Below are 24,249 nucleotides of genomic sequence, written 5' to 3'. Positions count from 1 at the left end.
TTGATGACGTGGCGATTTTCGTAGTCAGAATTGATCAAAAATGCAAAAATGGGATTTTCTATTGTCCCGTAAAAAGTCGCATAAATTCGATTCTACAAGTTATTGTTCAATCTAAACGTCTGAAATCTGATATCATTCGATAGATAATTTTAATATTTTACATAAATAAATCACAAAAAAAATTGATTTTCAAGAAAAAAATTTTAAAATGTTGAAAGTATTACCCACCTCTAGAAAACTGGTCTCAGTATCAAACATAACTCTCATTTACAATATACTGACAATGTAACTCATATTTTAGGCATTCATTATTAATATCACGGTGTATCCAAAATATCTGATCAATTCTGGCGCTTACAGTTTCTTTTTAGGTTAAAAATTGCTATCATAAAAGAGGCAATTCAAAATTAAACGAATTCCAGGCCATTTACTATAGGCGGAAAAATGGTACCCCTACTCACTAAAATCTGCACCATTGTGAAAGAAAATGATCGTTTATAGCATACACGAACTGTACACAATGCATATCTGGCATTAGTTATGACAATCGCCTTGTATCAATCATATTGTCTAGCAAATATGCTTTAATTATCCCGGAGACGACAAAATATTAAAAATGGGAAATTTAAGAGTTAACAAATTATCACGCATTTTAGAACGTAAATTGTATATTTTTTTGTGTAAATTATGACAGTTTTTACATTATTTTGTTTGCTATCACTATTTTGATACATATAAGTTTCTCAAAGAAACAACTAAGACAAAAATCTTGACCTTTTGACCCCGTGGGATACAAATGTAGGCTTATACTGAAAAAGAATCCGAGAATATTCTATGGCGACAAATTGATTCAGTAATGGGAGTTATAAAGGTACCTGAACATCACCATGAAGTTGATAAGTGGGGGTGCACAAAGGACCCTCCCAGGCCTATATTTGTACTGTTCTGTTTTTCAATAAATACCTAGATAACAGCCGAACAAAAAAATACAAATACTTATGTTTTATTTAAAAAAAAATAATGAAAAAGCGATATAGGGAAATGTCTAAAAGACAACTACTCCCGCAGTTATATACAGATAAAATTTTTTTTTAAAAACAAGAGGCTTCGTTCTTCTGCAACATGGATTTAAAAATCAGCCATGTGCAGCTGTCTCAACTAGTTTACTCATGACATTCCACACATACTTCGATACACAAATAGACAAGTTACGAACGAATATTAAGTTCAGTTCCAATATAGGTACTCCTTTAGACTGGGTTGATTGATTGTTTAACTCCAATGGCGTAATTTTTTTTGGCTTTTAATGGATGAAATAATCAATCGAATATACCATGCTTCGTATTCAGTCCGACACGCTAAATCAATTTTTAATGCGCTGACACAGAAGTAACTGTCCGCAGATGTCACCCTACCCAGACACATTATTCTGATGCAAGGTTTTGGGGATGGAGTGGGATTGTTTCCAAAGAAAATTTGGAAAATAAAGATACAATATGATAGTTCTGAGCTATTTTCAGGAAATAACTGTTGTTTACTCATCTTCATAATTCTTATAAAAAAGTAGATGGTGCTTACCCCACACAGGGAAACCTTTGCAATTTAGGTGATGTCGTAATGGCTCACTTGCTAGATTTAGGCTTACACTGTCATAATTGAGCTAATGCACTTTTTTCCCTTTTCAGCATTTTTCCCGTTTTACTCGAACTTAGTGTGTTTATGTATCTAAGCTTGATTTCTTATGATACTTAGTATAGAAATTTCTGACAATTTTTCACATTAAAATTGAAATTACTAGATAATCCCAACATGTCCTTATGTGGAAAGACACTTTGCAAGAGAAATAAATAAGAAAATAATAATAAAAATGCGTAGGGTAAACCCCAATGAGCAATATAAAATATTGAAATAAGCAAGGTAAAAATTCAATACTGCCACTATGTTAGAATCAAACATTTATCGATTTTCCATAGCAACAAACGCACAAACAGCTGACTCGAATCACAACATTTTTACACTAGTCGCCAAAGCTTTTCCCTACGTGTTGGCGTTATTACTAAAGTTCAAGTATGAAATTATGAAAAGCTGCAGTTTGTTGCTCTTCAAGTAAAAATCAAAGACTAAAGTCTTCAAAGCCGCTAATCGACAAATATTCACTGTCACTGATTTTGGCTTCCTTTCAACATCCGAAATAGAACGAATACGAGCTCTAAAATCGGGTGACTTCCGCTAAAATCTTGGTTCACTTAATGTGTTTGAATCGGTAACTGGCTGGGTAATATTACATAAATTCAATGCTAACCAATCATTTTATCTTTTAATGTAAACTACCCCTTCTTATACAAGCAAAAACAAAAAACAAAAAAAACAAGCATAGACATGTTATGTTTTAAAAGAGGAACGTTGTACCTATAGTGATATTGACCAGGGAACAAGTTTAGGAACCAGATTAAGCAACTGTCAATGAATATTCATAAATATCGGGACGTGATAATGTATATGACCTATATAGTCTTGTAACGAGCTCCAGTGCGTGAATAAGAAGCTAGGTAATGTTCAAAGCTAAGCGGTCATTTCATGTAAACTTCCCGTTCTCGTACAAGCAAGAAACACACATAGAACACACGTGTATGATACTTAAGAGGTACATTTTTATCTCGTATGAAGTTGGAACTGTGACGCTATGGCGGTAAACACGGCGAGGATTTGTAGGATTACGTGGCGTATGACTACATATTTATGCAAATCATATGCAAATAGTAACTATTGAAATTACGAGTGCAAGAAGTCGATAACAATATTAGCGACTTAAAAAGGATTGAACCGATACATTATAAGTCTGGAGTACAAGTAAGATACAGTTATTGTCTTTTGTCCACGTATTTCTCTTAATTGACACTTCGTTTTACCTTTATTTTTTCCGTTTTTTTTTTTATTGCAGGCATAACACACTCCAATTTTAATTAATATAATGAGAATATGTATGATGAATATGGAAAAGAGACCAAAACCCTACCTGGATGAAAATGTCAACCCAAGGCCACACATCGGTCTTCAGTGAGCGACGAGGAGACCCTTACACCATAGGGCAGTCTGCAGCTGGCCCCAAAACATCATTATACACAGGTACATCGAATGAGTTGCCCCTATATTCAAGAAAAATAAAATAAAATAAAGGTGAAAACGAAACAAGACATACAGAAGCCAGAAATCAAACTTGTGACAGATGCCAAAATTGCGGCGGGGTTAAAATCTGGTATGTTTTCCTTTACTGAAGGGAGTTGCATTTAACCAAAAAAAATGAACAAGCGGTATTACAACCCTTAAGCAAACTATGACCGTTCTTAAGGTTTGTCACTACGCACAGTGTCTTCTCTTGTTTGTTTTTATTTGCAGGTTTGCTATGCATTCACGAATTCTATATTTAGTTGCAAAAGTCAAGAATTAATTACTTCGTTTCCAGAAAGGAATAAACCATATTGAACGCATTTTAAGTCATTAATGATCACTACAATTACGGTTTTTTAAAGTATATTGTTGTCTTCAGTTACACATGTTACTAACATTGACGTAGAGAACCCATTCAATGGCAAAAGCTTAGTCTTTGATTCTTAAAATGACTGCGTCAGCAAAATTGTGTCTGAAAAGCGATAACAATTTCTCATTGAAATCTTTTCGAATATTTAAGTACGATTGTTATTGAAAATAGCTGATTAAGGTACTTACGCAAATCTAGTTAGCAGTATATAATTAGACACGCAATTCTTGTTACGGATAGACTCAATAATCCTTTTAGTATACTTTAATGACTAGCAGTGTCAGTGCTCTCTTCTATGGCAGGTTTAAAGCATCAATTTGGCATCACAAAAGAAGTAATTATAACAATTGATCTTAGTCTGAAACTAGATCTCTCGCCAAATAGCACTTCTTCCACTAATTTTGTGAAGGAAGGTGAAATAAAAAAAAAACACACCTTTTTTTGGTTACAATATATAGACTCAACTCCTTATTTATGTAAATAAAACTGCCGGTTATTCAACCCACAAAAAGTTTCGCCAAGAATTGAATGATGGTGCATCGGGATACAACAGCATTATACGAGTAAAAGGACGTGATAATTGCCTTTAAATGTTGTCGAATGTGTATCTGAATTAATTATACAAAATTTTTATTACCTTTTTCTGAAAGATCTTAGTGATTTCTGACTCGACGACGAAGGTGGCGACCCCTCTTCGATAAAATAATGTGGCCAAATTCCGGCCTTTCAAACCTGTTAAATCTGAGCCACTTCACGACGAGAATCAGAAATTTATAACTATTCCATTTTCCAACAAGAGATAAGATACTATTAACATTATCAATATTCTTCGTCATAAAGGAGTAGTTTCCAAAATTCCACCATATTTCGAAAAATCAAAGTTACAATTGTTTGTTACAGCTACGCTAAAACAATAAGTAGTAAAATTTTCAACCATAAAAAGACATTGCAGAATCTAAACATTGAGGAATACAAAATCCCCTCTGACATGTGACTATGCTTCTTCTCTCTTTAATTACAGTCTCTTCGATTATTTCATCACTGATGATTTGAATATTATTGAAAATGAACTCCTACGTAAGGTTGTTTCTCATGGTCCAAAATTCAGAAAACCACAGCGCCTCAATTGGAAACTTAATTTAAAAACCATAATGGATGCTGTTGAAGATTATGCCAGATCATGGATAAAGAGAGGAAAGAACCAAGAGCCATAAATCGAGTCCTTGTCAGATTGGATACATACCATCCGATCGTTGTACGGAGTCGTATTGACAATCTCAAGAAATATGTCAATACAAGACCGAACTCCGTATTCAACGATCGCGAGTCACTTGAATGTCTTTCCTCAGTACATGAGAAACATGTAATCGTCCTTGGGGACAAAGCTTTAAACAACATTGTATTTGTTTGCAAAGCCCATTACCTCAATTGCCTTATTGGGGAATTGGGTATTGATCCGAGGTAATGCCACATACAAACGTACTTCTTTTTACAAATATGAAATCCTAAGCAATGTCTTCTTTCAACATCGAAACAAAATATGAGGATCCATTACCTTACTTGTGATGGATCCCAAAACTTCATAAGAATCCATACAAAAAAAAAGATATACAGCTGGATCTTCATCTTGCTCCACGAAGGAGATGTCGATTCACTCCACAAAGATATGGTCCGCAGTGAATGATGGACAGCAAGCTAATTGCAATACCACCTACTCTCGTAGTGACATTAATCATATTTGGATATTTAAAAATTTTGAAGATTTACTTCAAAACCTAAAATCCGGCAGCTTTTTGGAAATTAGTTCTCTCCGAAATTTTGACTTCTTAACTCTTGCCACGTGATAAATCTCGTTTGAGAGGACTTATTCGTAAATCTTTTGCTGTTTCGAAAAATTATGTTGTTCTTGGTTACAAACCCACATATTTTTCTAAAACATCGCAGAAGGGCAAAGTGTGCTACACAGAAAAACAGGGTTGCGATATGCTTGATTTTCTCATTGATAACATATTTGTCAAATTTGAAGGAGCTATTTTTCATCAACTAATTGGCATTCCAATGGGCAGTAACTATGCTCCTTTCCTTGTTTTTATATTCATACGAGACTGAATACCCACAGAATCTAGTAAAGAATAAAAATATAAAAGATGCTAAATCCTTTAACTTTGCATATAAATATATTGATGATGTATTGTGCATCAACAACCCTCCTTTTGTTAAATGATATTTGTTACCTTCAATATATCCATCAGAACTCGATATAAAGGAGATCACAGAAACAGTTTGTTCTGCATCTTTGATTGGACCTTAATCTCTAATTAACAACAGTGGTTATCTCAGCACTAAGGTTTATGAAAAAAAAGAGGACTAATTTTAATATCATCATTTTTCTTTACATGTGCATCAATATACCTTCATCTCCTCCATATGGTGTTTATATTTTACGATTGATTCGCTACGCTAGAGCAAATACTAACTGCTCTGATTTCCTTGAAAGCTATAAATATCAGACTCCTGAATCAGGGGTATGAGGAAATGCGTCTCGAAAGGTCTCTTACCAAATTCTTTTTTATATATCAGTCCTTGGTTGAAAAATACTCCGTTTCTTCTAAAATAATGAGTAATGATTATTTTTTGTAAATTGTTCTTTGTGCTGATGTGACCGCTGATTTACCGATTATAACATTATGATATTTTATCACCACTGGTATATTCAAACCGCAATGGAAGATTTAACCCACCATTTGGCTTGAAACACCTGTACCAAATCGGGACCATTGTGGTACCAGCTGCTCCTGCTGTGTACTATCTATTTAGCAAGATAAATTTTAGACTTGATTATGGATTGGGTTAGCGTTCAGTAATTTTGTTGTTACCCTTATTCGTTATATAATCAAGTCCATAAAAGTATGATATAAACGAACAAAATAAAAAATACCCATATGTTAGTCTTTAGTTATAGTAAACCAATCGGAATCAAATCTAAGATGGTAGTTCATCAACTGCATTGATTTTTAGCATTTTAAGTTTCTTTTTTGCTTTAAAAGTTTCGTGAAAATGATATAGTTTACCATCTTATGGAAGTCTATTTCTGTCATCAAGATAAATAAAAGTCGCGAAAAATTATCTCGAATAGTCGTGATAATTGGTGTATTTGGTCGACATAAATGAAAATTTCATCTCAAAAAGTCACGATAATTTTTCGTGATAGTTCAGATAATTATGTCGACCGTTCCAGTTAATTATCACGACTTATGGAGAGTCATGCCAATATGTAGCCTCGACATAAATATTTCCGCGATAGCTTTTTACCAAAATCATGACATTACAGCTTAATATTGTGACAAAATGGAGACAAGTTATCTCAACTTGTCGTGAACGTATTGATATCGCAATTTTATAGTTGACTTTTTGAGATAAAATTGTCATTTATGTCGACACAATACCCAAATTCTCACGACTTTTCGAGATAATTTTTCGCGACATTTATTTATCACGATGACAGAAATAGACTTCCATACTATCTTCATTAAAACGTTAAATCATATTTCTATCGTTAAAGTTTTCTCTCGTAAATATGGCATCAGCAACTCAGTCTATTCATCAGAATCGGACCTTTAAACTCACGTTTATATGTACTCATTAACAGAGAGACTAACACACAAATAACGCGTAATATACTATGACGTTTTCAGTATTATTTGCTTCATTCTAGTACAGACTTCCTGAGGGAATAGTTTCAGGGTCACCTACGTTTTTTTTCTATTGAAAACAATAAAAGATCTTAAGTTAACACTGACCACTGGAACTGAAATAACTTCATGATCGCTTGACCTTTAGTAGACAGTACAAGAAGCACCATCTAGGTTTGAAAAAGACTAGTTTACATTTATCTAATACATAACGTAATTATTGATACAGAGTTTGATTGTCCAATGTGTGAGGGCGCAATTTGGTGTATTATCTTGGTAATATACTTCATGGTAATTAGGCGATAAAGTATCCCTTAGCGAGTTCGTTTAGTACTTGTAATATTCAACGTTTTAACCGGGTCTTAGAGAATTGGTTTAGATTAAATTTTTTACAAAATTACCCAAAGACCTTTTAACCCAGATTTTAAGCGCATTTTGTACAGACTAATAAAGTTTCATTGTTCATGAACTTGGTCATGTTTTCCTTTGATAGGAGAAAAGTAGACCGAGTCTATCATGATTGAGTGACGTCATAGGTACCCACTAGAACATTTCGTTAAACAATTGATGTATTTCAATTAATGCAACTAATTGTGTTATAGAAATTTTGCTCTTTCAGCACTGTGTGACCAGGACTAAATACAATTTAAAATTGAGACTAACACGGAAATAAACGGGACAAAAACGAAACACAAACGTACGGAAGCTAATTAGGGACAATTTTATTTAGTTTGTTATTATCATATAACAAATTAATAATTTTTATAGTAAATTAATAAATTGTCTTAACAAGTCAGTAAATTGTTATAACAAGTTGGTATATTACTGTGCAATTTTATTCTTATTTTATTATAAAAAAATTAGTTAGACAAAGTTGATAAATTGATATTACAAATTTGTACATTATTCGAACAAACTGATTAAACCTGGTTAAAAGGACTGCTAATTTATTGCACCTATATCTGTACCAAAACTGTCATCTATAGCATCGCAGTCTGTGTCAAAGCATGTGCTGCCTAGCTTGGGTTAGAGGAGTTTGGGCTAGATGTAAGTGCAACTTACGCATCAACAAATTGAGGATTATTAAAATGGAGAGCTTCGCAGGGTGCAACGTGATACGATCGCAGCAACTTGGGACAAGTGTTGACGGCAATATTAGTTTTTGACGCACTTTATCATAGGGACTTATAAACACAACATGTGATTTGGGCACAATGTTGAAATAATTTTGAAATTCAATAAAATGTGAAAGGAGTTCTGCTTTAAGAATGCTTAAAGACCTTTACCTCTGTTTTCTATAACTAAAATACTTTAAGGAAAATCTGAAATCTGATTTAATATGCAAACAGGGATTTCCATGATGAATGTAATTAATACATTAAAAATCGTACAAAGATCAGTAAACACCAACTTCCCCATTTAAGACCATTAACTTCGAAGAGGTGGAACAACTCACTCCCTCCAAAATCAAAATGGCCTTCCGCCATTAAAGGGCCCTCCTCCATGGCTCTAGGAACAATGGGTTAAATTTCAAAACGGTCGGATAAGTTTTATTCAAGTTACCGTAAATAAACGAAAGTTAACGGGAACCAAGGACGGCGACGGCGACAGGGTGATACCATAATACTTCCGAATTATTTATTTATTTAGTTATTTTGTGAACGTACAAGTTTGTGCATCATGAATTTTCTTTCCTCCATCCTACTTGAAGCAAAAACATCGACTCTGAAATCTGAAGGAATTCTTCATATATTGAAACAAAATCTAAAGGGTGAAAAAAGAAGTGTAAATATGAAAAGGGAAACATTTTGAAAGTCAAGTTCGAAATGCGAGGTATAATAATAAGTCTGAAGTTATGCAAACAGGGATTATTACTGTGCAATTTTATTCTTATTTTATTATAAAAAAATTAGTTAGACAAAATTGATAAATTGATATTACAAATTTGTACATTATTCGAACAAACTGGTTAAACCTGGTTAAAAGGACTGCTAATTTATTGCAATTTATTGCTAATTTATTGCTAATATATCGTTTGGCTAGATCCTTCAATCTCAGTTTCCGCTATATAGATGACGGCAATATCTTGACCTACACTTAGAAATCGATGGTAAAGGAAAACTATTGACCAAACTTTACGACAAACGTGATGACTTTTCATTCAGAGTTGTCAACTTTCCTTTCATCTGTGGCAACATCCCTTCGGCTCCTGCGTATGGAGTGTTCATATCACAACTCATACGTTATGCCAGAGCTTGCCGAAACTACGCAGACTTTCTGTATCGCGCTAGAACTCTAACAAATAGGCTTCTGGAATAGAGTTATGTTGCTACAAGATTGAAGTCATCATTACAGAAGTTTTATGAACTCGTGGATCGTTATGGTGTATCTATCAGCACCATGAAAACTGTTTTATTCAACGGGTCATAGTTTTCCTTCCCTCGTTTGTCTACCCCGGACTTGACTTTTTATGAGCAACTCGGCGGGTGTTTCTAGAAAATAGAGGACGCTTATCCTGCCGGTGCACCTGGTCCATGCTCCCAGTTTTTGGTGGAGTCAGAGTTGCTCATTTACTTTTGTTACTTTGTATGATTTTAGTTACTTTATGTTCTTTGTTGTGTGTGTCTGTTTTCCATGTCTGGTCTTTGTCCCTGGGTTGCATTCTTTTGATTGCCGCTGTGGCCTTGGTTCCCTTGGTTGCTTTTTAATAGTGACGTATGAAGTACGAAATGTCACTTTCCATCTTCAGTAAAAATACCCTTTTGAACCCTTAAATACTAATAGGAAAATGAATAACCACGAGTACCGAAGAACGACTGTGCGGAACTTGTCTTGTCGAACGAGTTTAATCTTTGATTATTCTTGGTACGAGTAATTTTTTTTTATCATTCACGATAGCCAATTAATTATCTTATTTATTATATAGATTTCTCCATGATTCATTGCCATTTTATTATACTATAAATTTGCAGATTTATGAATTAAAAAGGCTTCTTGAATTTTATCATAAGAACTGTACATTAATTTAGAATCATAAATTAGAAATCTTGCTAAATTGCTGTGAAATCCAACCTTTCCTCCCTCAGATACTTTATATATTGATACTGTGCAGTGCATTATTTTTGTAATTATTGTAATTATTGTTGTGTGATTTGTATGCTATGACAGTGTCCTTTTGTACACCTATTATGTCTGAGGTTATTAATAAAGTTGTCTTGATATTTTCATCATTAGTTTTCAATTTTGTCATTGGCGGATTGATATTATTGATTTGGTGGGAAAAAATCCGAGAGTGAAATTACTGAATTTATTTCACCATGTTCACAGTGTGAATTATCGAAAAATCACTGCTATATATAATAAATAATAAGACACATTTCTTATCAATAAGGAAACAATGAAAAAAGGTTACCCTTTAAAACCAATTAGCACAGATTGTGTTTGTTCAGTACAGAGTAATCGATGAGTATGGGAGACAAATTATTCTGGAAGTTTGGGGTAGAACAAGAGTTTTTCCACGGGAAGTGTACACGAATCATGCTCTTCAACTACCCTGCATTTAACATAAAAGGGTCTATAGTTAAAACAAAAACAGCAAATGGTTCGTGTGGTCCAAATACATGTATTGTCTTCAATATAATTATGGAAATTGATTGGCATAAGCAAAACTATCACAATTGATTTTATATTTATTAGTTCTCATACAACGAGAATCAGACACAGTTCAAAGATGTACAAACACATGATGGGAGAAAAACACAATGGAATAAATAAATTAAAAAAAAACGAGACCAAATGTGTACTTATGATTCTAACATGTATTTATTGAATCATTTACTACAGTTTGTTTCTGAATTAAACTTCGTCATCTGATAGTAAATTGTATGAAGATTATACTTTAGGAAAACGATTTTCAATGCATTTGAAATGTTGTAATGTTCTATATTTTGAAACTTTCAAACTTGAAATTTATAAAAATAAAACTAAAAGATATGATAAATGCAATTCGTTGGTTTTTTGTTGTAAAAATGATTTTCTGAACTCTTACTGAAATGTTAAAGCATCAACTCGGGTGGTTTTGTACATTTCCACTCATAAAAGAAACAGTTTATATTCGCTATAAACTAAGTTGCCTTTGTTAACATCTGTTGTTTGAAGAAAAAACAAGTTAATGAGTCCATTTTCTCTCACATGTGTTTCATTCGTATTTATAGAAGGTTTTTGATCATTACTGACTGCTATGAGAAGAAACCGACCATATTAAAGCCTATTTCGTGAAAATTTGCTGAAGTTAAAGTACATTATGAACAGCATAAAACAAATATCCATCTTTACGTTGCCTTAAAAAATTTATGAAGTAAAAGTGTTCTGCAGTCGTAAGATGAGATAATGTACTAGCATTTCAGATTGTATACAAGTTTTCTCTGAACAGCTTAAAAAGGACGCTTAGGGACTGGTTCTTACTTGTCAATTAATTTTGAAACTAAAAAGAAAGTATGATGACAATTCTAATAAAACACAGTTTACTTGATTTTAATTTTATGAGCTGTAAACTTGACATGAACGTTTAAAGTAAGAAACAGGAATTTTTTTATTCATGCTACGTTGCAGACGGTGTACTGTGTCACACATAACAAATAATACAATTACATGTATACATTAAATACATTAAATAACATCTCGTAAATTTAACTGCAAAAACTATGTACAACATCAACATAACAAAATAAAAGTACTGAGTATTCAAATTGACATGTACAAAATAAGAGGTAATGAAAGTGTGTGATAAACAGTTTCTGTATTAATGCCCTAATTATTGACCTCTAAATGGTACAGTTAGCGTATTAAGATATGAATTATAGTATACATTTTCAGTAACTTTATTCACACACCCTTGTGGTAACAATCATTATGAAAATCCATAGGATTGAAATCTTCCCATTCTACTATTATAGTATTTGGACAGAGTCATATACTCCAGTGATTCTGATCTAACATTTCGTTTGAAATGCCTGTACGAAGTCAGAACCATTGCGGTACCAGCTGCTCCGGTGGTGTAATATCTATTTTGCAAGATTTATTTTAGACTTGAATTGATTATGAATTGGATTAGTGTTCAGTAATTTTGTTGTTACCCTTATTTAACATCATCACTCATGACTTTTCATCCATAAATATATATTGCTATCATAATCTTTTTTTTTAATTTCTACTTGCTACGTAAGGTTTCAATAAATAAATGGACAGAGTAAATTATGGTTGTTCATTGAATCTGAGTATTTACCATCCAGAGAACTTGTCGGGAAATACCCTTTGTTACTTCCTGAATTAAGGATATGTTTTCTGATACAGTCTTGTAAATGTGATTTCAGTGTAATTATTTCATCAATTGATTTTCTTGAGAAGATATTGTGATGTTAGAACATCGGAATGTTTTCTTAAAATGCAACTTCCAATCTTTGAAAGGACAAACGTTTATAAACTCTTTAAATGCCAGTCTTCTTGTATATGTTGTAACAATCCTCAACCACAAGAGAAGTACCCGTTTGAATCCATCCCAGAGCATTAAAATAATAATAATCATTATGACTATACACAAATACATGTATGGCCACCTTTCCTTCAATATTACAGAACACCTTGCTGCCATTAGAAATACCCGTATGTACCTCACTATGAACGATCGTTTGATGTTTTATAATGCTTTAAACATAACTGTGATCACCAACCGTAGTTTCGTACTTTATCCTACAAATCAATTCTACGCCTGCGTATCATTCTTTATCAAACTGTCTAATTATTCTATTAATCCACCTTATATAATGTGAAACATTTGTGTATATCCCGTATTTGCCTTTCTGACCACAACCCTCCCCATAACTAGTAACTCCATACACAACCCATCGTGCAGTACCGTTCACCGATTTGGGACACAGAAGAGGTCCTCCACTGTCTCCTTCACAAGAGTCTATGCCACCTTTTTTATAACCTGCACATATTTGTTTGTCCGTTATTGTGTAGTCAAAGGCTTTCCGACATCGTTTTTTGTTTACTATGGGAACTTCCGCTTCCTTGAGAACCTTTGAACCGACATGATTAGTATTTTTTTCTTTTCCCCATCCAACAGTCATACACAGGGTTTCGTCTGGAATTGTTTCTCCTTCTTCTGGCAAACACGCATAACTGACCATATTCTTAATTTTTTCTCGTTTTTTTAATTTGAGTAACGCGATATCATTCGTTATTGTATCGAAATCAAAACTGTGATGAGGAAAGTCTCTTTCAAGTCTCAAATCAACTTCTCTTCCTTCAGAAAAATTCACGTTATGCTCGCCAACTCTTACGATTACTTTTCGTCGTTTTCCCCGTTTTCGAATACAATGAGCGGCTGTAAGAACCCAGCCGGGTGCTATCAGTGTCCCACCACAATACTGTTCCTTCCATCGTCTTAATATCGCAACCTGTGATAAATTATAATTTTCTATCATTTGATAGGAGACAAAAATATATTGGAAATCTTACAGACCGTTTTAGAGACTTGAACGCACACATAATATTGCATTGTTTGTTGCTATTTAAGAATGGATGTACCAATTTTAATCAATTAGAAGATAAGTTGGCAAGGTTCAGAAGATTTGTTTGTTTGTTTGTTGGGGTTTAACGTCCGAGCAGCAATAAAGGTTCAGAAGAAGACGATCTTAAAGGTTATACAAGATCTTTCATTATAAAAATCAATTTAAATTGGAAGAAATCAATGACAAGGAATAAATACATTTCTACAACTTGGAAGTGTTTTTGTTCGATATGACGTAAAATAAGCAGACAGGCAAAATAAATCTCAAAAGAGTTATGGAAGCCTTTCGCAACTGTATTACGCATAGCATTTCTGTTGATGCCAAAATTGTAATTATAACCCAATTATATGTATCATTTAACCTATTTTTCATTATTATTTTAGGATGTACCTTTGATATATTGATTGTTTCAAAAGCTAAATTATACAGAGCTCCTAACTGCTGTTCCTGAATATAACCAAAACATTAATCAAAAGAAAGATTATTTCACATGAATTAGATCCCACTATGTTTCTAAGATATTGCTAATGTAGCGTGTATTAATATCCTAAAACGATATATCTACCTGCCAAGGCCAGCTATAAGGCATTGCCGGTTTGCCACCCACAATTCTAAACGAGCCACCAGTACGAATTCCACATTGTCCTTCTTCGCTGAGTAACATAGGTGCTTTTATTGTTTGTCTTTTCTTCTGACCTTTGTCTGAAAGAAACAGGGATAACTGACACTTTGGAATTGTAAATAAAAAAAGAGTTTCGAATCTTTCGTTATATTTAGATAACTCAAGGTACAGATTGCATGTGTTTGAACATTGCCAACATCTGGATAAGAAGGATAGGTAAAAAGGGGGTTAGGAATAATTGTTAGTCAAAATTAGCAATGTCTGGATCCGGTTTTAGAATTATCAGCATGTTGCATGTCATTCTCCAGGTAAAGAATTAATTTTTTAAGATGTCAGATTTTTGAAACATGGAAATTTAAGTCACGATATGTACAATTGACGTACTTCTGGAGATTAACTAGGAATAAAATAAAAATCTCGTTTTACCTAGCAACTTTGATTAATTCAATGAAGATGGTATTTTGTAAATTCTCCTCACCACAAGTTTTTTTTATTGAAAACTATGCACTTTTCTATAGAAGCAGGACAGGTTGGACGTTTAAACACAGAGTGAACCCATCTAAACATACCCATGATCAGAACTACTTTGTCAAGCTGGACGTTTTAACCCAAAGTAAACACGTTAGTCTCATTTGCAATTTCTCGACTTGAACAAAGATAACAGCGATGTCCAGTCACGGTATGGTTATAGGACAAACCACATCACTCATTAGGTTTCTATTAACGGTCTTTGAATTTATCAATTATGGCCTTAATCATAAAGCAAGATAATTCTGCTCCATAAGCAGCTCACTTAAACGTTTAATATTCTTCTAAAACTCCATTTCGCCAATTTCTGGAACTGGGTAACGAATGTGTTCAGATATGACAAGGCAAGTTTGAGATTTTTCATAGTAGAATGAAAAAGTGACAAAACCGGACTGAAGTAATCGATTTTATTTTTTAATTCAGTAGTGACTTTCCGTACATCAGACAGTATACATACAAGAGTTGACTTGGGCTTTTTTTAATAGTGATCTTGATTGGAATGTTCAGTGTATTAAGCGGAAGGTGATATTGAAGAATTCTTTCTTGAAAGTTTGTCAAATGTAAAATCAAATAGGTTTGACAGAGCACTGTTTGTTCCCACTAGAATAGCTACTGACTTTTGAAAAATGGTGTCCATTAAATACAAACGTTTCTCTAATATTTATCTTTTAGGTCAAATACGCATTAGAATTATGTCTGACTGTACCAAGTGTTATAGTTTGTTGTTTTATGTCGGAGATACAATTATTCATAACATCATCTAATCTAAATTTCGGCTTTACTTGAGAAATATTAGTAAGGTTGAAACATGGTATTCATGCCCTTATACTTGATGCCAATATACTTCGTAGTTTAAGGTACACTTTAAATATTGACAGAGAAGTTCTTATCGATGCTTTTCTCTTGACGAACAATAACAACAGTAAATCAAAGAGTTATAAAACGGACACAAGGTCAGACGTTTATACCAGGCTTTATCTCCTATATAGATTATAATTATTTATTTTGGGACAATCTATCTTGTACTACTTTCTATCATAAGTCGATAGTGAAGTACTCGATTTAGTCCCAAGTTAATAACGAGAAGTCATCAACGTCACTTAGGCGAGAAACCATTTATCTCAAAATAAATAATCATGAATCCGAGACATAAACAGTCTGACATTGCCGTAATTTGATTTTCTTTGATGGAGGAAAGTTATTAAATTTAGGAGCAAAACGTCTATGGTTCTAAATTGTTCCTTCAATTAGAGGTGTGGTGTGGACGTGTAGTATTTCTAGAGCTCGTTTCACATATTATTGTTTATGTAATAATATTAACTACAATAAAGAATATTGCTTGCCTCGTTAATCACTTAAATTATCAGCGATATAATGATTACGATAGATTATAAATACAGAGCTGAATTATGTAATACAAGGCAAGCCCATAAACTTTCTCTCAGCCTTAGTCAAATTCTTATATCTGACCAAATAGTACAAGGAGGTAACATGAGCAATTTTTTGTTGATTGATAATCACTGAGCGAGGAGCCGCTCCATTTTCCTTATCATAAGGGTCTTCCAAACAAAAAAAAATGAAAGGTTTGTGAACGTCAGTACAGGTTGAAAAGAGAAAGCGATATTTAAAGATTTAAAGTCTTTGTGCGATCGATGTCGATTTTTAACCATTTTGACGGAATACAAACAAGCATCAATTATCGTTGAAAATAAACACCAGTGCGGTTAATTGTCCATAAAGTCTAACATTTTCTTAAAAATTAAGTAACACTACTTACGTCGGTGGGGCGATTGATGAGTGTTTTTAGTTTTTGGAGTTCTAATCCTCCCTTTCTCTTTCTTGAAAAATGGAACTAAAGTTGTCTTTCTACAAGTCGTCCGTCGCGGTTTGCATTTCTTTTCTTCTTGTATATAGCTACTTCCGCATATATCAGATTCTTTACACCTCCTATTTCGCCGTCGTTTGCACGCACGTGTACATCTTCCCCACTGAGACCAAGTGTCATATAGCAAATCGTACAACAGTTCTTCAATGAGCCTGTTTTTTCGTCGACGTCCAATTACTTTGTATGATAAAGAATGACATTTTCCGGTCCTTCTTATACATTTTTGCCTGTCCTTAACTATTGTGTCACCACAAACATTCACATGTAAACACGTGCGTTTTCTCGTCTGTTCGCATCTTCTGTTGCATTTCGACCATCCAGACCAAGGACTGTAATATTCCCCTAAAAGTTTACTGGATAACAAATTCTCAATACTAGTTTTTGTTGAATTCGTTGCATGCTTCATTCTGTAAACCCCGGCTCGCTTTAGAGTGTGGTCCTACAATATAGTGTACTTTGATTGTTATCTTTATAGGTCACGACATAAAAAAAGAAAGCATGGGAAATAAACTGTTTTGTGCATATTTAAGGAAGTGTAATGTAATATTTTATTTATGCCAAAAAATAACCTAAATCACGTGGTGCAAACTATTTACAAATGTGCATTACGGGCAATGAGATTATATCAGAAAGAAAAAATAAATACTATAGTTAAGTGAGTACCGGGGACATTGTTAGTTGCAGTTTTGGTATTAATATAAAAAAGATACTGATGACGTCAATGTCTCATTTATACAATGATAGATGAAAGTTTTATCCAATCAAAAAACACGTTTCATACAATGTATGTGTAGAGTTATTGTCGAAGTTCGCTTCCAGAAACGAAGCATTCACCATTTTGGATAAATTAAATTACGTACTTGCAATCAGAAGCTGCGACTCGAAAATAGTAATTTATAACATGGCATTTTATTAGTCAATGTCGGAACAGAAACGATTTAACGATTCCGATCCGATTCACAAAAAATCAAGCAATTATAAAAATATGTGTATCAGTCCCTCGTGAAATATTGATAGAATATGTAGATTAATCCGCAAATTGTAAGAAAGAGTCAAACTTCCGAAACTATTACAATATTGTCAGACTTAATAGATTAAATATGCTTTAGCAGACGACTTCAGTATTTAATATATAACTTTTTATATGGTGTTGTAATTACATAAATCAGGTAGCTCAGAAAACTATTCAGTTTAATAAATGATCGTGTACTGCTTGAAATGCATTCATGTTAAAAATAGTTTGTAGTGCAAAATCAATTTTTGAATTGAATGATGAACGATAACACACAGTTTTGCCTGATCTTGGTTAATTGACATGGACTATATACCAAGTGAAATGCCGATTATTTCAGCCGTTAGAAGTCAAAAGCGAGTTGTGAGAACACAACATTCGCGTTAAAATAAAGAAAGATTTCGGAACAACACTATTGTACCAATTGAATATATGACACAGCGAAGCACTCCATAGATTTTAAGAAAGATAATACTTGTTACATTCATATTTGTTCCGAGCAATATGATCAGACTCTATATTATACCTCTCCAATTTATGGATACGATGCACTCTTTAACCATAAACAAAACTTCATATTTGGAGTAGCGCAATTTATATCTAGCTGTCGAATTATTTTTCCACACAACAATTTATATTTTGAATTCTCCTTCATCAATATAATATACATTAGACGTTTTCAACAATCGTGAAGAAAAATGCATTTTGGAATGATCCGATTTTGTAATTTCACTTGACAGCAAATGATAGAATAAAACTCGGAAAGCCTCGGTTCTTTTTTTATTTGAAAATGATTTTTTTTCTTTTGGATTAAACAAACGAATATTTATTACTATGTAATAAAGTCGGTGTTGTCTATTTCGTCTAAAATTGAGTCAATATCCAAAAGGGAAAGAAAACGGTAGATTATCTCCCTTCAACATGGCGGGAGAACACGGTTAAAATATCATTTCAATGTTAAAATACGTGGAAAAAAGGTAAAGAAGAGATGACAGAATTTATAGATAACATGCATTGTATAACTATAATAGGCCACGCCAACAACATGTATTTCTAGTTACTTATGAGTTTAATCCAATTTATCTTGCGTGGGTCAATGTGAGCTTTGCAATTCAAATTTCTTTCATAATTAATGCGAAAGCACTAAATATTTATTAAAAATAGTATGAAATATAGACCAGGCATAAGAAAATTTAACTATTGTTACGGCCCTCCTGTTAAAATATACATTGGCATGTACATTGATTGAGTAATAAAATTGAAGTCAAGTATCTTAAAGACCGTCATGGGTGTTCTATTGAATTAATATTGTTAGATCATGATTGGGTTCGTAGCAGTAACGATATGTCAGTATTTTTTAAACCCTGTGTAATAAATATCTGACCAAATTGAAAATTAAATAAATGGCTTCATCACAAAGAACTTTTCCCTATAATATTTCATGCTAGCAAGGTCTAGAGCTATGACCTATATAATTAATGAAAACCTTTCAGAAATTAAGAAAGTACTCTAAATTATAGCCTTTCAATTAATAAACCAGACCGGCTAACACTGGTAGATTTCACATGAGTAAAAATTCAAGCCTAGGACATGCCGTGTTAGATGATCAATGAGATAAAAACTAACCAGCCCCTTGGCCACTTTTATAGACAATGTACACAAATAAGGCTGTCGATTTAATCTCAGATTTAATTTCTTCGGGATAAAAATAATTTCAGACATTTGTAAAATAGATGTTATCAACTGAAAGGCTACGTTTCTTACGTATTTTAGACACTCGTAGTTTATAGAGACTTGACTTCTACGATAAATATAAAAATAACTCTGTCGCAGGCAATATTATTTCAAGTAACGGATGCTCTTATACTAGAAAAAAAGTTTATAGTGATCCAACCAATGAATTTCAAAAGAATCTAATGAGTTGTAATGGTGAAGTTGTGGAAAATCTTATAATCTGACAGCACCGCGAACCATAACATAATAAGTCCATAGCTATTTATACAAAAATATAGCAATTTTTCACAAGAAAATGATGAATTAAACATTTCTGTAAAATAGGAAAATCTTTATAAGACGATATTATTTTACGAAAATCCAGTAACTTAAAGATCGTTTTGTGGGACAGGTTTGGCTAAAACTATAACCCCATGTACTTCGTTTTCAAGGATATAGTATATGTAGGAGCGACGAAAATCGTTACAAACCCTATCTTTAAAAGTGACGGATATTTGACTTTCGCACTTAGACTGACCTTTGATAGACATAACCTTGAAATCGACGATTAAAAAAAATAGATTTCATACAGTAGATTGTTGGTGGATGTTTTTAAGAATGTAACGGAGTGATAACAGAGCGACCGATATTTCAAAACAGAACGCGTATTTGTAGACTGCTTTTTCTGATTTGCCTGACAGAAAAAAAACTATTTGCAATTACGAACAAACTATTTTATAAGGCGTCTCACCACTTTATATCGACAGCTGCGAGTGACATAAATTCAAGCGGTGACCCAATATTGACGTAGTAACATCATCATGTGACGGCGTAAATCGGTCATCGACACCACAAGGTGTCAGTATCACAAACACACAAAACAGTTGACGTGAAATTGCTGTATATTTCAGAACTTATCAGAATCAAGTCAGTCAAGAAACATGTTATTTCTAGTATTATGCCAAATGCCAAAAGTTTTGATTACAAGGTCGAGCATAAAACTCATATTTTACGTTAATAACTATATAGTACTTATACTGTTTAGAAACATGAAACATGGGAGAAATGGGTAAAATGAATAAGCCTGTCTTCGACGATAATTATTGCTTGGCACTTAAATGGATTCCTGGTGTTACTTTTTTCTAATTTTACCGGATAACGTACAACCTAACATATGAATTTGTGGAATGTTAAGGAGTTCTTGTCAAGACGCAATAGGACATAAACGATGAAAGTTTTTTTTCTAAGAAAATTACGAATAAATTACTGAGTTTAAAAATACATCATGACAGAGAAAATGAATGAACCAAAAATAAATGAAGAGAGTATTGATATTTATGCCAAAATTAAAGTATTTATCATTAGCATAAATGCTAAACTGTAGTGTCAGTCAAGAATAAAACTTAAACAAAAACAAATTCTATAATTCAAAAGCAGAAAACAAGGAATGAAAGTTTAGCTAGTTTTACTTGTCTGACCACATCAGCTTTGTGTGTGTATATATATATATAACGTCTCAGAATGTGACGACTCTATTTGCTACACTGCTCCATCGGATCAAATTGATACAAGGTAGATATATAAACGTATAGAAAGGTCTGGAAAATTCCCAACGATGTTAGAACTGTCAAATTTTGCGATGCAAATTTTTTGTCGTTCCCTCCGCGGGACTCGAACTCGTACTGCTGTGATATCTATGGCAGCGCCCCCTGCACAAAGTCCAGCGCCCTAGACCACTCGGCCAGCTAGGCTTTATAAAAATATAGCTTTCGCTGGCCGGGTCATTCCTCCGCGTAGGACTAATCTAGGGCTGTAACTTAGTACACGATGTATGGTGGTACGGGACAGTTCATTTAGATGTTAATATATATCTATATATATATATCGATTGGACAAATGATCGATGTTTCACCCCAGCAAGATATACTAGGGAAAACACAAAAATAGTCAATGAAAGACGCGACATTAACGTGACCCGCTGACAAATGTATATAAGCCTATTTATATCATGCACGGCATGTAAAATCCGAGAAAAAGTTTTCGTATGACGAACACGTAGACGGACGGGAAACTCGATGTGCATTACTAGCGCATCTCTATATTTGCTATTGAAGTCCTTACGTAATGTTTGTCTATGATCAAAAACGAGTTTCCTTAAGATTAAAAAAAAATGCTAACAGTTTTTTCAAGAACTCCGGAAGTACTGTATAACATGTACTTGGTATATGTACACTAGAAGAAACAAAATTACTTAGAAATGTAGGATCTTTCATAGGAAATGTTTGTACTTGCAAACGCGAATACAATTATGGTTTATCGGTTACTATTCTCGCCTTTAAATTCTTTCCCTATACAATATATCTGGTTGAATGGCTGCTTTGTTGAAAAATTCTAAAATTAATCACATTGAGCTAAAAATGTAAATTAAAAGGAGTTCATCCTAGACTATAGTGCTTAGGCAAAGGTTAGTAGGGACATTTATGAATGAGAAGCACTACGCCAATCGCCACCTGTCAATGAAATTTCATTGATAAAAGGAGAGTTAGTGCTAATTAAAGCTCGATGGTAAAACACCAAGTGCAGACATTTCAAAACTTTGTCCTAAACTTCTTGAAAGTGGGGCGAAAATACCGCCCCGTGTAATTCCGATCGCTGATTTCATTAAACATATCTTCAAACATTTGGGGAAATATGCTTCGTTAAAAACGAAGTGAAGATTGGCGCGTAGCCGTGACTAAGTGTATAGGTTACTACCTTACACAGGAAGCTAAGTTTCCTATCAGGCTTCAGTATAGTCATTATAGTGAACGGCAGGTAAACAAGATAATTACCGCAATTTCTCTTGATGTAAAAACAGAACACGCGCAGGGTATTCTCTAATAATAGCACATTCCCCCGACTCGTGCATGTTGTTGAAAAATGAAACAGTTTCAGGTCACAAAATCATTTCGTTTGCGTATAAATAATTGTTAGGCTGAAGGCAGCCTAATCATCACTATAGTGAACTATTGACATCTGATAGACACTTAAACTCATTTTTTGTAAATAGCTTTTACATAGTAAATGAAATTAGTCTGGAAAACGCCTCGGCGTATAAATAGTTGAATACAAGGAGAATGAGAAAATTAAGAAATATTAATTCTATCTCAAATTGCAAAACAATTATTTAAGTATAAGGATAAATTTTTAACATTTTAAACTTAAACTGAAAAAAAAGATCTTAACTTACCGAGTTGTATGTTCTTGCTGATGTGAAAGTAACAGTTATTGAGAGAGTTATAATTCCAGATATATAATACAGCATCATCTCCTTGATCACAACCAAAATACCACTTATTTCATCGGCAGAATATGTTTATAGGTAATACAGGTGTTCCTCTATTTATGCAGGTAAAAGCCAGGTGGGCGAAGGGACGGGGAATATTGCTACCCGTCCATTGAATCACTATATCACTCTGTATGTTATTTCAATATATATATAAGAAATTACTTATAAATTAGCAATTGCAATCAGCTGCGCTCTGTTGAATAACAATAAGTCAGTCAATCCCGATTTGTTCATCATATTAAAATCGTAAAGAATATCCAAGGTAATATAAGCACGTTGTTAACTCCTCCTAACAGACACAGTTCAGACTGCAACCCTAATTACAAGACGGAGAAAACTGTCAATATAGTTTGATTATTGGCCAAATCTTGGTAGATTCGTGACATACTTTTAATATTTGAATTTGAAGTGTAGTATATATTGACAAGGTAATGAAATATGAAGGTCGATGGTCGCTTGATAAGGGAATAACACCTTTCAATGGGATGCTCCATATTTATGTCTAACCTAAAGCCATGCTATGGTATGTTATCTTGATAATGGGGCGTACAGGAGGTGTAATCAACGTGTCGTTAGCTCTAATATTATCTATTATTCATTATTGTCAATGGGGTCATCATAACGACTTATTAATAAGCCATTTGTGAATTGAAAATAGGAAGTACTTTCCAAATATGCCTTGGAGTCGTTTTGACAAATTATGAAGGCGACATTTGCCAAATCATCGACGTTAGAGATAATTACTTACGCGTCTTTGCAGTTAAGGCATCCAATTCTCTTTAGAATTGTTTTCTTTTTATAACTAACTATATATCCCTTATAGTTTTTTTTTAATTGACGCGTTGCGGATCTTGAATTCTTGATTTGGGCGATCCGAATACTAGGTCTTTTAGTTGGAAGTAATTTTCCATTCTCCTTTCTAAAGAAATATATGTTTTCAATGTGAAACCATGGGAAATGTTGTTTGTTTGTTTATTATTATTATGTTTTTAAATATTTACAGATCTCAGTAAAATTTGACGACCAGCTAGTACAAAGAAACGACATCTTATTCATACTTCGTAAGAACGAAAGGAAAATGTAAATAAATTAATGAAATTCTCATGATTCCTGAATATGAAACACAAATTTGACCTTAATGATCTAAGAAGTAACCAATATGTAAAGCGACGATTTCTTCACGTAACTTCTCACAATAAACTTGAGGACATCTTCCTGTTTTTAGATATTATACCCGGCGGCATCCGTGTTTCGATAGAAAATCTTTTCTGGTAAATTACGCGGTTAATGTGACACGAACGTTTTGTTACAGATGTTGATACAGGTAAAAACAAAACATTTTAATAGGTACTTTTC

At 33.4% G+C, this 24,249-nt stretch overlaps 1 protein-coding gene across 1 annotated transcript; it reads right to left on the bottom strand.

The window, feature by feature from the left end:
• Positions 1-10,907: 10,907 nt before the first annotated feature.
• LOC148619242 (chymotrypsinogen 2-like) lies at positions 10,908-23,674 on the bottom strand. Its single transcript, XM_088578925.1, has 4 exons — positions 22,795-23,674; positions 16,733-17,279; positions 14,371-14,507; positions 10,908-13,691 (listed from the first exon to the last, which is right to left on the bottom strand). The coding sequence occupies exons 1-4, from the start codon at positions 22,870-22,872 to the stop codon at positions 13,005-13,007; spliced, it is 1,449 nt and encodes a 482-aa protein (XP_088435051.1). The 5' UTR covers positions 22,873-23,674; the 3' UTR covers positions 10,908-13,004.
• Positions 23,675-24,249: the final 575 nt, after the last annotated feature.

Source organism: Perna viridis, chromosome 4 (genome assembly GCF_037379345.1).
Source record: "Perna viridis isolate PV_CMFRI_1.1 ecotype Kerala chromosome 4, ASM3737934v1, whole genome shotgun sequence".
In the NCBI taxonomy this organism is placed as follows: Eukaryota; Metazoa; Mollusca; class Bivalvia; order Mytilida; family Mytilidae; genus Perna; species Perna viridis.
This window is presented reverse-complemented; position numbering and strand designations above follow the sequence as displayed.